At 42.2% G+C, this 13,068-nt stretch overlaps 2 protein-coding genes across 4 annotated transcripts; one reads left to right on the top strand and one right to left on the bottom strand.

Annotated features, from left to right (window-relative positions):
- Positions 1-315: 315 nt before the first annotated feature.
- On the top strand, positions 316-7,177 carry TEKT1 (tektin 1). 3 transcript variants are annotated; one of them, XM_063173881.1, is made up of 8 exons: positions 316-403; positions 2,643-2,886; positions 3,260-3,425; positions 3,635-3,763; positions 4,196-4,339; positions 5,502-5,724; positions 6,314-6,510; positions 6,799-7,177. In XM_063173881.1, exons 2-8 carry the CDS (start codon positions 2,697-2,699, stop codon positions 6,956-6,958), a joined length of 1,209 nt encoding a protein of 402 aa, XP_063029951.1. In that variant the 5' UTR covers positions 316-403; positions 2,643-2,696; the 3' UTR covers positions 6,959-7,177. The 3 variants fall into 3 exon arrangements, with proteins under 3 accessions (XP_063029951.1, XP_063029950.1, XP_063029952.1); XM_063173880.1 differs by lacking the exon at positions 316-403 and adding an exon at positions 798-1,479; XM_063173882.1 differs by lacking the exon at positions 316-403 and adding an exon at positions 2,014-2,551.
- A 577-nt stretch (positions 7,178-7,754) lies between these two features.
- Positions 7,755-12,811, bottom strand: FBXO39 (F-box protein 39). Its single transcript, XM_063173825.1, has 4 exons — positions 12,777-12,811; positions 10,012-11,211; positions 9,059-9,235; positions 7,755-8,018 (listed from the first exon to the last, which is right to left on the bottom strand). Exons 2-4 carry the CDS (start codon positions 11,023-11,025, stop codon positions 7,890-7,892), a joined length of 1,320 nt encoding a protein of 439 aa, XP_063029895.1. The 5' UTR covers positions 11,026-11,211; positions 12,777-12,811; the 3' UTR covers positions 7,755-7,889.
- Between the last annotated feature and the right edge of the window lie 257 nt (positions 12,812-13,068).

The raw sequence follows: 13,068 nt of genomic DNA, 5'->3' as shown, positions 1-13,068 counted from the left end.
CAGACAAAATTTACAATGTGAGGAACCGCTCCTTTGTAAAATCCTTTTCAAAGGCATCGCAATGGAATGTGGTAAGCAAGCTGGTGTTAGCTTACCCCTACTGCTGTGCAGGACTTCCTTTTTCATCCGGCCGTTACCGGGCGCTTACATGCGGTGTGGAAAGGCGGCGCGGGTGCCGGCGCGGCGGGCGGTGCCTCCGCCGCTCTCCCGGGGCTGTTCGTTAGCGCGGGGCGCGGCGGGCGGTGCCTCCGCCGCTCTCCCGGGGCTGTTCGTTAGCGCGGGGCGAGGCGGGCGGCGCTCGCCCGGGGGGCGCGCGCTGGGACCGTCCCGTCCGGTGCGCGCAGCCCCGGCGGCCGTGGAGCCGTTTTCTAGCCCTGTGAGTCGGTAGAGAAAACCATCTGAGGTAAAACTAAAGCTTTTTTTTTTTTTTTTTTTTTTTTTTTTTTTTTTTTTTTGTCTTAAAAGTTTATATTGCAGGATCGGTTGTAAATTTCATATTAACAGTTTGAAAGGCCATTGTCTTTTACATTGATGAATGGATTTGTGGTTTGTAGCTTTAATTTGTGGCAGTGTCGCTACAATCTGGGGCAGGACAGCATGCGATACTGGGTTTTCAGAACAAAACAGCATGAAGTCCCACCGGTCCCGCAATAACTTCGTGGAAAACCACCACTGGGAGTTTCCTCACCTTTCAGGGTGACTGAGCACATTTTCAGAAACATGACATTATCTCTGCTGTGCCTTTTTTTTTTTTTTTTTTTTTTTTGAGTAATGTCACTTCTTTATCATTTTGTGATCTTTTGGAACTTCGTCGGATTTCACTCTGAGAAACCTGATCTATCTAAACTGTAGCAGAGCTATACGGAGGGGACACAATTGTACCGTCTAATGTCAAGCTCCTTATCTCTTTCATCTCTTGTGTCTGGGTCCCAGAATATTTTCTCCCAGGAAAGAATATTGTTGATGTAAAGATAGAGCATACTACTAAGGATATTTTATGACTGACATTTTAGATAGCTGGATACTTAATACGCCTCTCATTTGTTTCACAATCTTTATGCATTTCTACAACAAATCAATTGAGAATTACTGTCCAGAGCTCTGGGAACTATGAAAAAAAATAATGTACAGCGAACACGTGGGCTTTTTCCTGAGAAATCTTAAGAGGAAGTGGGTGAAATGAAGCACCACGGACTTGTGTGTGCTGTGCCTCCTCCAGCCGGTGCCACAGCACCAAGCTGCTAGCAGAGGTAGCTGCGGGAGTTCCCACAGCAGCCAGTTTGTTTGCCTTGCGTGTAGTTCCAGCCGCCTCCTGCAGCATTGAGTCGCACATTTAAAAAGAACCTGTGCTGCTGCTGAGGAGGCTGAGAGACTCTTGAGGGGTCTCTGAGGCTGAAAGACCCTTCCTAGGGAAGGGGAATTGAGGACGTGGCACTTTGCCAGGCTTTGAACTTCAGAGCAGTTGAGCGGAGGATTGAGGTTAGTCGAGATGTGTGAGGGCGAAGGAAGTCGAGTTCAGGGTGGCTGTGCTGAATGGAGTGTGGGCAGAGCTGTGTGTTGCTGCGCAGTTGTGTGCATTTGGGCTCAGGAACTGTCTCAGGAACACTGGATGAGCATACTGCAATAGGAAAATTTATAATCAAACTACTTTGTGCAAATTCGGGGCATTGGTTTCACCCTCCACTAAACAAGTGTCCTCAGTATGCTTTGTTCTTCTTTAATCCTTTCTGGACTTTCCCATTTCCTCATTTGCCTGCTGAATTTTGATTTGGGGTTTTGGGGTTTGATGTTTTGTTTTGTCGGTTTTGTGGTTGTAGTTTTTTTTTTTTGTTGTTGTTGAGGTTATGTTTTCTTTTGGGGTTTTTTTTTGGTTTTTTTTTTTTTTTTTGGGGGGGGGTGGTTGTTTTGGGTTTATTTTTTGTTTAGTGGTGTTTTTTTTTTTTTGTTGTTGTTTTTTTTTTTTTTTTTTTGCCTAATCATCATTAGAAAAAAAGTCACCTAATCAGGCATTGGAACAGCCTGCCCTGGGAAGTGGTGGAATTCTCATCCCTGGATGTGTTCAAAAGGCATGTGATTTTAAAACTTGAGAATATGGTTTAGTAGTGAACACAGCTGTGCTGCATTAACAGTTGGACTCAATGATCTTAGAGGTCTTTTCCAACACTAATAATTCTGTGGTTACATTTCTTTTTACAGTCTAGATTTTATCCATTTCTCCAGTCATATTATTGAAAGATGTTTGCTTCTCCAAATAGCCTCCTCTGTGAGGCTATTTATCTTTTATATTTATTCACTTTTTCTGTTGTTTTCTGTGATTGCTTGTTTAGTAATTCCATCTTTCTCCACAGGTCTCCTTTCTCTTCTCCTTCCTATTGCGTAGTCCGTCTTTTCCTTTCAGATCCACTTCTCTCCTCGTAAATTCCCCTCACAAATTCTTCTGTTTCTTCATTCTCCCACTCCAAACATATCAGCACATTCTTCCCTACTCATCAGCAAAGACTTGGGAACTTTGAGCAAAAAATCTTTTTTTCATATCAGTGTGATTTTGCAGGTAAAAAGAATAAAATATTTCTCATCCTTATAGACCTGTCTTCTCCCCTTCTTGCTTTGGCAGCCAAATATAATGCTATTTCTGTTTTCAGGTTTGATATTCCAAAAACTGACCTGCATTATATCCAGAAACTTTCAAAATAGCAATGGCCAGGCTGTTACAAGATCCATCTAAACTTCATCCCTCAGAATGGTACACTGCAAACCAGATGCAGCGTGCCAGTACAGAGTCCCAGAAATCCAGGTCAGAATGCATGACAGCTGAGAGTTGGAGGCTGGTGGATGAAATAGAAAAGACAACTCAAAAAACCCAGAGTGATGTCAACAAGAAATTAGGTAATCCCATGTCTTCTGCAAGGGTCAAAATGTTTTATTTGAGCTGTAATTTCAAGAAGGACTTAGCAAATTAGTTGATAATGAATAGGAGTATATATCAATGCCATGCTTGTTAATGTCATGAAAAAATCAAAAATATTTTATAAAATATTTTGAGGCAGACTCTTTATTTTTATAACAAAACACACAAAAAGCTCTCTTAACAAAACCTCCTGACACAGGGTTGCTAAACTGTTTCCACACAGCCCACAGCACTACAGGCACTCCACTATAGAATAAGTCTATTTTTAGCCATACCTAAGACCTGAGCTGCAGTTCCCTTGCTCATAGAATGGGCCCATATTAATATGTGTTTGTTATTTTGATTCTATAGAACAGAGACGGGAAGAGATAAAATTCTGGAAGCAAGAATTAGATAACAAGCTAGAACAAATTGTTCATGAGACAGAGATTTTGTTGACTTTCAAGAATAGGCTGGAGAGAGCTTTGGAGGGTTGCAAAGAGCCCCTTGTCGTTGCCCAGAAGTGTCTCCTGTACAGGTGAGCATTCAAGGAGACAGAAAAAGTCTAGGTAATGAAGCTTTAACAAATAAGAAAAAAGACTGCAAACTAAAGGCCCACCTCTCTTTACAGTGAAGTCACAGTCTGATTTAGGTGTTACAGCACTGAGGAGAGTGGAACATTATCATCTCTATTCGATGCAGGCATTTGAACAATGTGGCTGATAGTTTTTTCCTTTTTTCATGTAGGCAGAGGCGAGTTGGGATTGACTTGGTGCATGATGAAGTGGAACAGCAGCTGCTGAAGGAAGTTGAAGTCCTCCAGGGGATTATTGCTTTACTTGGACGTACATTGGAACAAACAAATGAGCAAATCAGGTGCAGAGGCAGAGAGCATAACAGAACACTAATTAGATGAAAGTTAAGACAGCCATAATACTGAGAAGTTGTCAGGCTGAACACAGGTCCTAAGTTATCTTCAATGCTAAACACTAGCAGGAGGTCAGTCCTAATTCATACCACTCAATCAGTAGTGGTGAGAGGTTCTGCTTGTAGAATACGAAGTACTTGTGCTTGATCCTTGGTCTTCTCATGATCCAGTCCTGTGCCTTTAATTTCAGTGAGAATTGTACCATCAATTTATAAAAAGGCAGCTTCATACTGTAGATTTTGTGACTTGACAACTAAGAGTTCTTACACGACGATTTCTGTAACAGCGTTTGAATTATCTAATGCATGTATGCATACATATTAAGGATACCTGTGAATGCCTACACATGGTATTAGAGTTTTGGTTGTTTTTTCTCCTAGACGGAACCGTTCAGCAAAATACGACCTGGACATGGATCTGAAGGACAAATTCACAGCTTTGACAATTGATGATTACTGTGCTAGCTTGACAAATGACACTCCTCATATTATATATGCTGATAATGCAGTGAAACTAGAAGGAAAGTAAGTGGTTCTTTAGTTCAACAAACATATGATAATTATACAGATAATACGGGCTGTCCCAGTAACAGCAAGATTAGTTTTGTGTAAAACAGGCTTTATCTTTTTGCCATGTAATTGTTTCTTATACTTCTGTCCATCACTTCTGTATCTGTGTAGTATGTCTGGGAAACCACAATGATTATGCTCCCAGTGAACTGCAGTTTTTAAAATAGTTTTTGAAGCTCACAGTTAGCTAAGGAAGAATTTCACATATTGCTTAAACACAGAATAGATTTATTGATCTTAACTTCTTTCCTCTCCCAGGGTGTCCCACTGGGGAGAATGCTGGACTGAGACCCATGAGGTGTCAAGTCAGTTTCTCACTCAGACATTAAGCTGTCAAATGTGCCCATTCTGCATGGGTTAGTTAGTATGAAAGGTTTAAATGCAAAAATAGCTACCACAGAAAAATGGACTGAAAAGAGGAGGTGTACTGAGAAAACAATTTGTGCAAGAGCCTCATAAAATCCCTGTTGCTATGTAACAGCTAGCAAACTTGCAACACCAAGAGGCTGCCAGCACTCAAAACAGGTTATGTAACTCAGAGCACACCCAGGATGGTGTTGCCTGCTATGTGCAAATGACAATTAAAACTTTATATATTCACCCAATGAGACAAGGAACAAACCCTCTGAAGAACTTCTCAAACACCCGCCTGCAAGCTTGAGGCTGGGCTTCTCAACTATTGTTCCCAGCAGATACTGTAAGTGTCGTAGAGGTGAACTCTGTGAGAGAATAAGGGAATGTGTTGTGTACATAGTTGCCTGCTATTAATAGTAACAGCTTTATTAATGAAAGATGTTCTAAGAAATACTGATTATTATGTGTGTTTCCCACCATGTTAACTTGTAAGTTCCCCTTTGCCAGGGGAAAGTAACAGCAAGGCTCCTCTATGTCTCTAGCAAATTTGTTTTCATTGGACTCTCATCTACTTCATTACAAAATGATTGTGACAGAGTCTTTCCTTTGTATCTGTAGCACTCCCTGGACATATGGCACTTGCTGTGACATGCGGTTAAAAGTGCTGCTTTGTTCTTGAATTTGTGGCACAATTACAGATTTATGAAGTCATGGAGGGCCTGCTGCTGTCTGTTGGTGACCTCTTATTTTGATTCCCTTTCAGTTTTGTTAGCCCTCAGGACTGGATAGATTTCACAAACATAAATGTTGAAAAGGCTGACAAGCAGCGAAACAATTCTTTGGCACTGAAGGCACTTATCGATGGCATCCTCTCACAGATAGCAAATGACATGCGCAAGCAATGTGAGTTGGTGAATAATGCTTTTAGAAATAGGGTGAAGGAAGTCAAGGATGCCAAGCACAAGCTAGAGATGCTTCTTGCAATGGTAAGTCATAGGGGACAGTCAGTGAAAAAGTGGAAACACAAGGCTTGGGTTATCTACCAGTTTACCCAATCCAGTGGGTTGCTCTTATCTGCCACATTTTCCTTTTTGTTCCCTTCTCCGTAAAAGTAACTTTAGTTTTTTTTTTCTTAGCTCTGTGTGCACCACCAAAGAGACGAATTTCTGGAGTCACTCATACAATCTAAATGTTGCTGTAGCCATCAGTAAAGACAGGATTTTCCTTGTGATTTTTAGTTGCATGAGGCTCCTATAGCTTTTTCAGGATTGTGATGTAAGAGCCTGATAATTGATAACAGCAGAGTCAATGTGCTCAAAATTTGACACATGAAAACTGAGTATTAACATTAAAAAATATTAATTGCTGAGCATGAATTTCTGGGTTTACCCAGAACCGTGTCATCTGCTTTCCAATGAAGGAATCATACTCCTGGCTAAGCTTTGAAAAATATTATTTGATGAAATAACAACATATTGAGTGGTACTGTGATTGTTGCAACTATTAAAGTAGATGATGATGGTTTCACACGTTGTAAGAGGCAGTGTACAGAATTTCATTGTTGGATTTGTTAAGGTGATGGATGAGACTGCCTCACAGGAGAAGAACATTGCAGCCTTAAAGAAAGCAATCACTGATAAGGAAGCACCTGTGAAAGTGGCTCAAACCCGCTTGGAAGCGAGGAACCATCGCCCCAATGTGGAACTGTGCTATGACACAGTGCACAGCAGCCTGATGAGTGAAGTTCAAGAGATTACCAAAAATATTCAAAGGCAAGTGGAAATTACGCAAGAGGAAAATCTGTGGTATTGGTTAATTTAATGTGTTAGCATGACAATGGGTCCCAACTATTCTCCCTGAAAAGTTGGGAATTGCTTTTCTTTTAAGGGCAGGACACTTTAAGGGAAGTTAGTGGATAGACTTTAGGGGAAGACAATGGATATTCTCTGTGAATCCCTTTCCATCTTTCTTTTTCTTGCCCAGAAATCCTAACCCTTATGAGAAAAAAACCCACTACCCATGTGTTTTCAACTAATGCCTGTCTCTATTTTCCCTGTTAGATTAAAGGATGCATTGGCACAGGCTCAGACAGAGCTGAAAGGCCTGAGCCGTCGACAGCTTTCCTTGGAGGAAGAGATCAAGGTCAAGGAGAACACACTGTACATTGATGAAGTGCTGTGCATGCAAATGAGAGAGTCTGTTTGCATAAACAATTACTGAAGTCATTATACTGGGAGACTGTGCTCCAAAGAACCAGCTCCTGCTGAAATTTTATTTGCAGGCTTCCAAATGTATTGGCTTCCAAATGTAATGCTGTCTAATTGCACAAAGTAATTAAAACAGACCTAGTACTTACAGCTATCTGTTTCAGAACTATCTATGCTCTAAAATGTTTGATGAAATCTTCCACTTGGCAATAAAATTCAGAATAATGAGAAATGCCCCTTCTTCCATGTTTCTCTCATGTGTAACTAATGATATCTTGTGCCATTGAAAGGTGTCAGAAGGCAACTGTGTGGAAGCCAGAGCAGGAGTGTCCTCATAAATCACTCATTGGACAGCTGAGCAAGTGGGAGGGATGTCTCTCAGGACTGGCCATGTGATGTTTTGTTTTTATCTTAGCATCTGCTGCTAAGAACTAGACAGTATGGCAAACTTAACAGGACCTAACTTACCTAACTGATACACTAGATAGTGCATCTCTCTGCATCTGAATCGAGATCAAGTCAAGGCTGACTTTGGCAAAATCACTTGTTCACCCCATGTCTCAGTTCCCCCATTCGTAAAACGGAAACATTGAGGTGGGCTTCAGTGGTAAATGTTTGAAGCTCTGAAATGAGAAGTGCTAAAAAAAAAGGAGGGTCTTATTTTTATCAGAGATGCCTGTAAGGGTGGGAAAGGGATCACTGCTTCCTTTGGTTCTGGCAAGGAAAACCAAAGCAAGGGAAAGAATAAATAATGCTGGAGACAAAAGAGTCCAGTTCCCAAGTCCAACATTTTAATGCATGGAGTTTAAAATTGTCCCTTGCTTCTCACTTGCTGGAATGATAACTCCCTTTTGGAAGCACTGCTGTCAAAATTCAAATCCCTTACTAAAGCACTCCAAAGGATCCATTAATTCAGATGTCACTGGGTGTTCTCTTCCTGTAGTTTATACCATTGGGTAAGTGATGACAAAATAATTCAGTTCTGAGTCAATCAGGTACTTGAATTTCCTGTAAATATCAGCCAGCAGCCGCTCCTCCTCAGTGCTGTCGTCTTGGGCTGTATAAATCCTGACCTGTATGCACAAAGAGCAGTCATGTCTCTCAGATATAGGGAGCTAAACCCATTACAGCTCATGGCAACAAGAAGCATCTGTGACTAATAAGGAATCTAGAGAAGCAAAATTGCTTGAATTGGAATAGAATCTTGATGCTGTACTCTCTTCCCACTCCCACCTGACTGAAAACATCATCTCCTGCCAAAGAATTTTTGGGAGGTGTTGGGAGGAATGGGTTAAATAGTGGAAGACTAGCAAGAAGGATTGTAAATCACTCAGGTGACCTTGCAGATGGGAATAGCCCTTGATAACCCAGTATGAATGCCAGCAAGTGATCCTCTGGCACGGAGCAAGTTTAACTGTGCCTCTATCTCTCCACTTGTGTCTGCCTGGTGGTTGCTTTGGGGATGCCTCGGTAAGCAAAAGAAGGGAAGTAAATTTACTCTTTATCTTTTAGCTGTGGTTTTGTGGTTGTCCCTGCTGTCTGACTGTGCTGACTCAGACAGGAAGAACAAGGTTCTTTTTACCCCCAGAACTGATGCATCCCTGGGATCTGCACAGATTTGTAAGGACCTGCAGAATTCAGATTGTAGCACAGAAAGTAGCATGTCAGCATGGTTTACACCAGCTACAGTTGTGGCTTGGCCTCAGTTCAAGACAGGACCCCTAAAGGGTGTGATGTGTTTGTATCTTTGCAGTTTAGTGGGATTCAGTCCACCTTCCTTGGTTATAGACATAAGCACTGAGCCTGAGAGGTAACTGAGAAACCCTGGAAGTGGGAGAGGGCTTGAACTAGAGGTGACAGAGGGAGTGCCAGTCTAGGAAGGGCTTCTGGAATTTTCAGGACTTCATCATAAACTTCTATAGTATCTGTATGTGGCTAAGTAGGGTTGGAAAGCCTCCTTTCTGTGAGTGGCTCCCAAGCTCTTTGGTACTAAGGCATAACATAGGGAAGATAGTTAGATTAACATTTCTGTAAGTGATCTTTGCCTGGGCATGGGAACCTTTGGGTATAGGAACAAGAATGGGAATGAGAGTTCGGAAGCACAAAGTCTTACCTTTATGGTAGTCAAAATGCATTTCCTTTCTGCACGGTTTTGTAGCAGCCTCTCCATAAAGCTGACACTTAGAAATGCCCAGACTTTCAGAAATAACAACCTCTTGCATGATAAAATAAGCTGTAGGAGCTCATTGTCCAGCAACTCATGGTCATTGTTTAATTCAAGTGTTAATTTCTTGGAAAAAAATGAACACTGTTAGTACTACTAAACAGATGTTGCATGCAGTAACTAGAATTCAACAAATAGTTTTCCAAGTTAATAAAAAAAAAGTCAGCAGATCAATTTTATACCTTGATATTAGCTGACAATCTGTTTTGCATTATGGCAACAGTGTATGTGCTACAGTAAATCACTGTCCTGCTAAGAGGGGGTGATCCCTTGTGCATTTATTAGAAAACACTGCACCTACAGTCATACCATGATCTTACCTGACATAATGAAAATTATCCCAGAGACAAGAGTAGAGCCAATGGTGGTTTCTAGAAAGCTTTACATATCTATGGTGTTTATTCACAACTCAGCAATGGAAACAGGACTTACAGAAAGCTGTCAGCAGCCGTCAGGTGTAAGGCCACTTGTTTCCCTCTGGCATGCAAAGACCTGATGCTCACTTATGTGGGTCAGCTGTTGCAAACCTTTGATGACACATCCCTTGTGACACCAAAGTGCTTTGACATGGGCACTAGTTAATTTAGATATGCTATAGGACATTTGTGTATTGCCAAAATAGAGCAGCCTGATAGCATTATGGAGGGTTATAACTGGACAAGGATAATTTCATTAACAACATTATGGATGAAACACTGAAATTTCTTAGGAAAACTGCCCTCTGAATGTAAAACTAAAGTGGTCAGGAACTTCTGTTGCTGACTGCTGTTATGCCGAAGGCCTACATGATTGCTTTGTAGAGCTTTGTGACACTGCAGTGGGGTGTCTCTCGTTTCCCTTACCTGCAGGCCATGCCAGTAAGCTGGGAGAAGGTTGGTGAGAGTAGGTCTCATAGTCCAGTCTGGGTCACTAAAATAACAGCTCCGTAGGCTGATGCTCCTAACTGGGATCTCCTCTAGCAGGATCCTAGCTAGGTGATCATGCTTCATGACTCTTTCAAAGAAGAAGTTCACATTCAGTTTTGGGGCTCTCTTGGCCAAGTTTGCCCATGACATTCCTGAGACCACTTGCCCATGAGGGTCATGGATATGACACTTGATATTCAAGGTGCACAGAGAATGAGAGCTGCGCTCCCGCAGGATGTCCAGCAGTTCATCAGACATGCAGTTATAATTGAAAGTCAGGATGGTCAGCCTGTGGAACTTAGACATAGTTTGGTGGAACAAGGCACTGCTGTAGACAGAAAGGTGAAGACTGAAGAAATCCTCAATATTGATTTCAGATATAAAGCTTCTGTTTGTCAAACTGCTTAGAGAATTCAGAAGCTCACAGCCTTCTTCCAAAGTTATTCTTGCTCCTTTTAAGTTAAGATAATCAAGTTGATTGCTCATTCTTTTCAGGAAGGCAGCTAAATTCTTGATAAACTGAGCCCTAACCACATTTCTCCAGATCAAGCAGTCCAATTCTAGGTACTTGATGCTCAGTGATACTAGGTGACTATTACACTTACCCAGGTGTGAAAGAAGACCTCTCATAATCACTTGAAATTTTTTGATAAAGGGAGTATTGTAAGGATTCGATAACTTGATCTCAAGGTGCTTCAAATACTTGCCAAATTTCTTGGTATACCACAGTGCACTTTGAAACTCCAGTGTGCGTGCCCTTGATGGCTGGCCATAAAAGGTGATGGTTCTGCATCTCCAGAGAGATCCAGAGTGCATGGCACAACTCCATTTTTTACAGACCAAGGCAGCCCGAGATCTGTCTCTGTCATCTAACCAATGGAAGACATGCCTCAGACAGACATCAGGTAGATAGGCCCAGGAGCTTTGCTCGGGTTCACTGTCATCTTCCATTGAGAGGACTTCTCTTCTGGTCTTAAATCAAACCAACATGCAGAAAGCTGTGGGTAGATTTCTTGCCAGTCCCAACATAATAGGCTTCTAAACAAATGGATGAAAGTTTGTTTCTTCACAATCAAAACCAACAACCTCTGTACTCCAGCCGTCAAACAAGCCCTTGAGTCTAAAATATAGTCTTACCTAAATCAAAAGAAAAAAAGAGTGAAGAACAATCACAGTACAAGCACAGGACACATATTTTAATTTCTGGGCCTTCACCTTCAGTCTAGCTAAACAGTGAAATGGTATCAAATGCTGCGACAGTAGCCACATCGTCTGCAAAACCTTTGGTTGGCATCAGCTGCAATTAATTGATCATAGTCTGTGATTTGATGCCTAGCGTTTGAAAGTACTCAGTTCTTTGGGCTGTATACATTTGAACAGGAACATCAGTGCAAAATTAGCACTAATGACTTTTCATAGTCTTCTAGGGTACCATTCCATGACAATCAGTACCCTGCCTTAGATAAAGGCTGGATAAAAAAAAGTTGAAATGGATGGAAACAAGAAGTGCACCATACAAAGAAGAAAACATGCAGATCCCTGAGAGTCTGTTTACAATTACAAAAGCTCAGCTATTTCTATTTTAATTGTATAAACAGGCATGAAAGGACAGGTTGATAGCACAATTAAGCTTCAGTCTGCTGTTAGTCTTTTTGCCTACAGTTCTTGTGTCACATAGAATCTCTCTGCCTGTACACATACTCTTTTCAATTAGCACTGTTCCTATTCTTAGGGATTCCTCTGCCCACTCTTGCCATTCAAAGTACCAACCCACATCCCCAGCTATCAACAAAACCCTTAGAAACTGATCATGTGGTCTGATTACTACCTGACTCTGTCTCTCTTGTATTTAGCACCTCCAAGGAGAGCTCTTTGTTTTGCAGAACTGTTAGTCATTTAGGAGGTCTCTAGATCAATTTCCAAAAATCCAAACCACGTCTTAAAATATGGTGGCTGAAGCTCCAGTTTGCTAGTGAGAAGAACCTGAAACTTTTGCTAGAGAGAGTGAGGAGAACACAGGGGAACAGGTCTAACACTTCAGCTAACTGGAAGCCGTGAAGGCAATGGACAGAGGAAAGTAGAACAGAATATAGGACAGTAGTACATAGAAACACATCTGTTAATAAAGGATGTTTATTACACTGCACTCATCAATATTAGCGTGTGAATACAAAGTGGCGCAAACACCATCATGTGGAACTTTTTTAAAACCAGAGTTCTTATGAATCTGTAAAAAGTATGTTTGTTTATGAGCCAGTGGTGTGATTCAAGAGGTATCCTGCAGTGTTGGGTTGGCTTTTCCATCACTATAAGCGAAGTCTTAGTTAAGGAGGTGTTCTAGCTGTCAGCTCCGAGTTTAACTTGGTGCGGGGAAAACATATCTTTGGAAAAAAACGCTGCTACAGTTCTTTCTAGAGCAATTTTTTGCCAAGCAGAAGTAATTTCAAGATAAATGAACGCTTTGCATGTCTTGTTTGCCACTAGGGTAAGAAAAAAAAACCCCAACAAATAAAAATAAAATCCCCCACCGCTGAACACATACATCCTTTTCCCTTGGCCCTCTTTGCTTCAGAGGGCATCCCGGATGGTTTACGATCTCATACGGACAGTTACACTAGCTGTCTCCTCCAGCAAGAGCTGCAGAAGCCCGTGGAGTAAAAGCAAACAAACAAAGACCTTCTAAGACTTTGACCGATAATTACCAGAAGCAACACGAGCTGTGGCTTGGATACCCAAGTGGGCAACCCAGCCTGAGTCCTTTTACTAGTCCTGCTGACGCGGATCTCTGGGCCGAGGCCCGCGAAGGCGCCAGAGCCGCGGCCGGCGGGGGCGCAGCGCAGCCCCTGCGGTTGTGCCGCTGGGCCCGGACATTCCCCTCAGCCAGCGCGGGCCGCTCCCTCACCGCCGGCTGCGCCGCGCGCGCCCGGCCGAGTAACGGCAGCCCCGCGCGGGGCCCAGCCAATTGCGGCGGGCGGCGGCGGCGGCGGCGCCAAT

This window comes from Melospiza melodia, chromosome 21 (assembly GCF_035770615.1).
Source record: "Melospiza melodia melodia isolate bMelMel2 chromosome 21, bMelMel2.pri, whole genome shotgun sequence".
Lineage (NCBI taxonomy): Eukaryota > Metazoa > Chordata > Aves > Passeriformes > Passerellidae > Melospiza > Melospiza melodia.
This window is presented reverse-complemented; position numbering and strand designations above follow the sequence as displayed.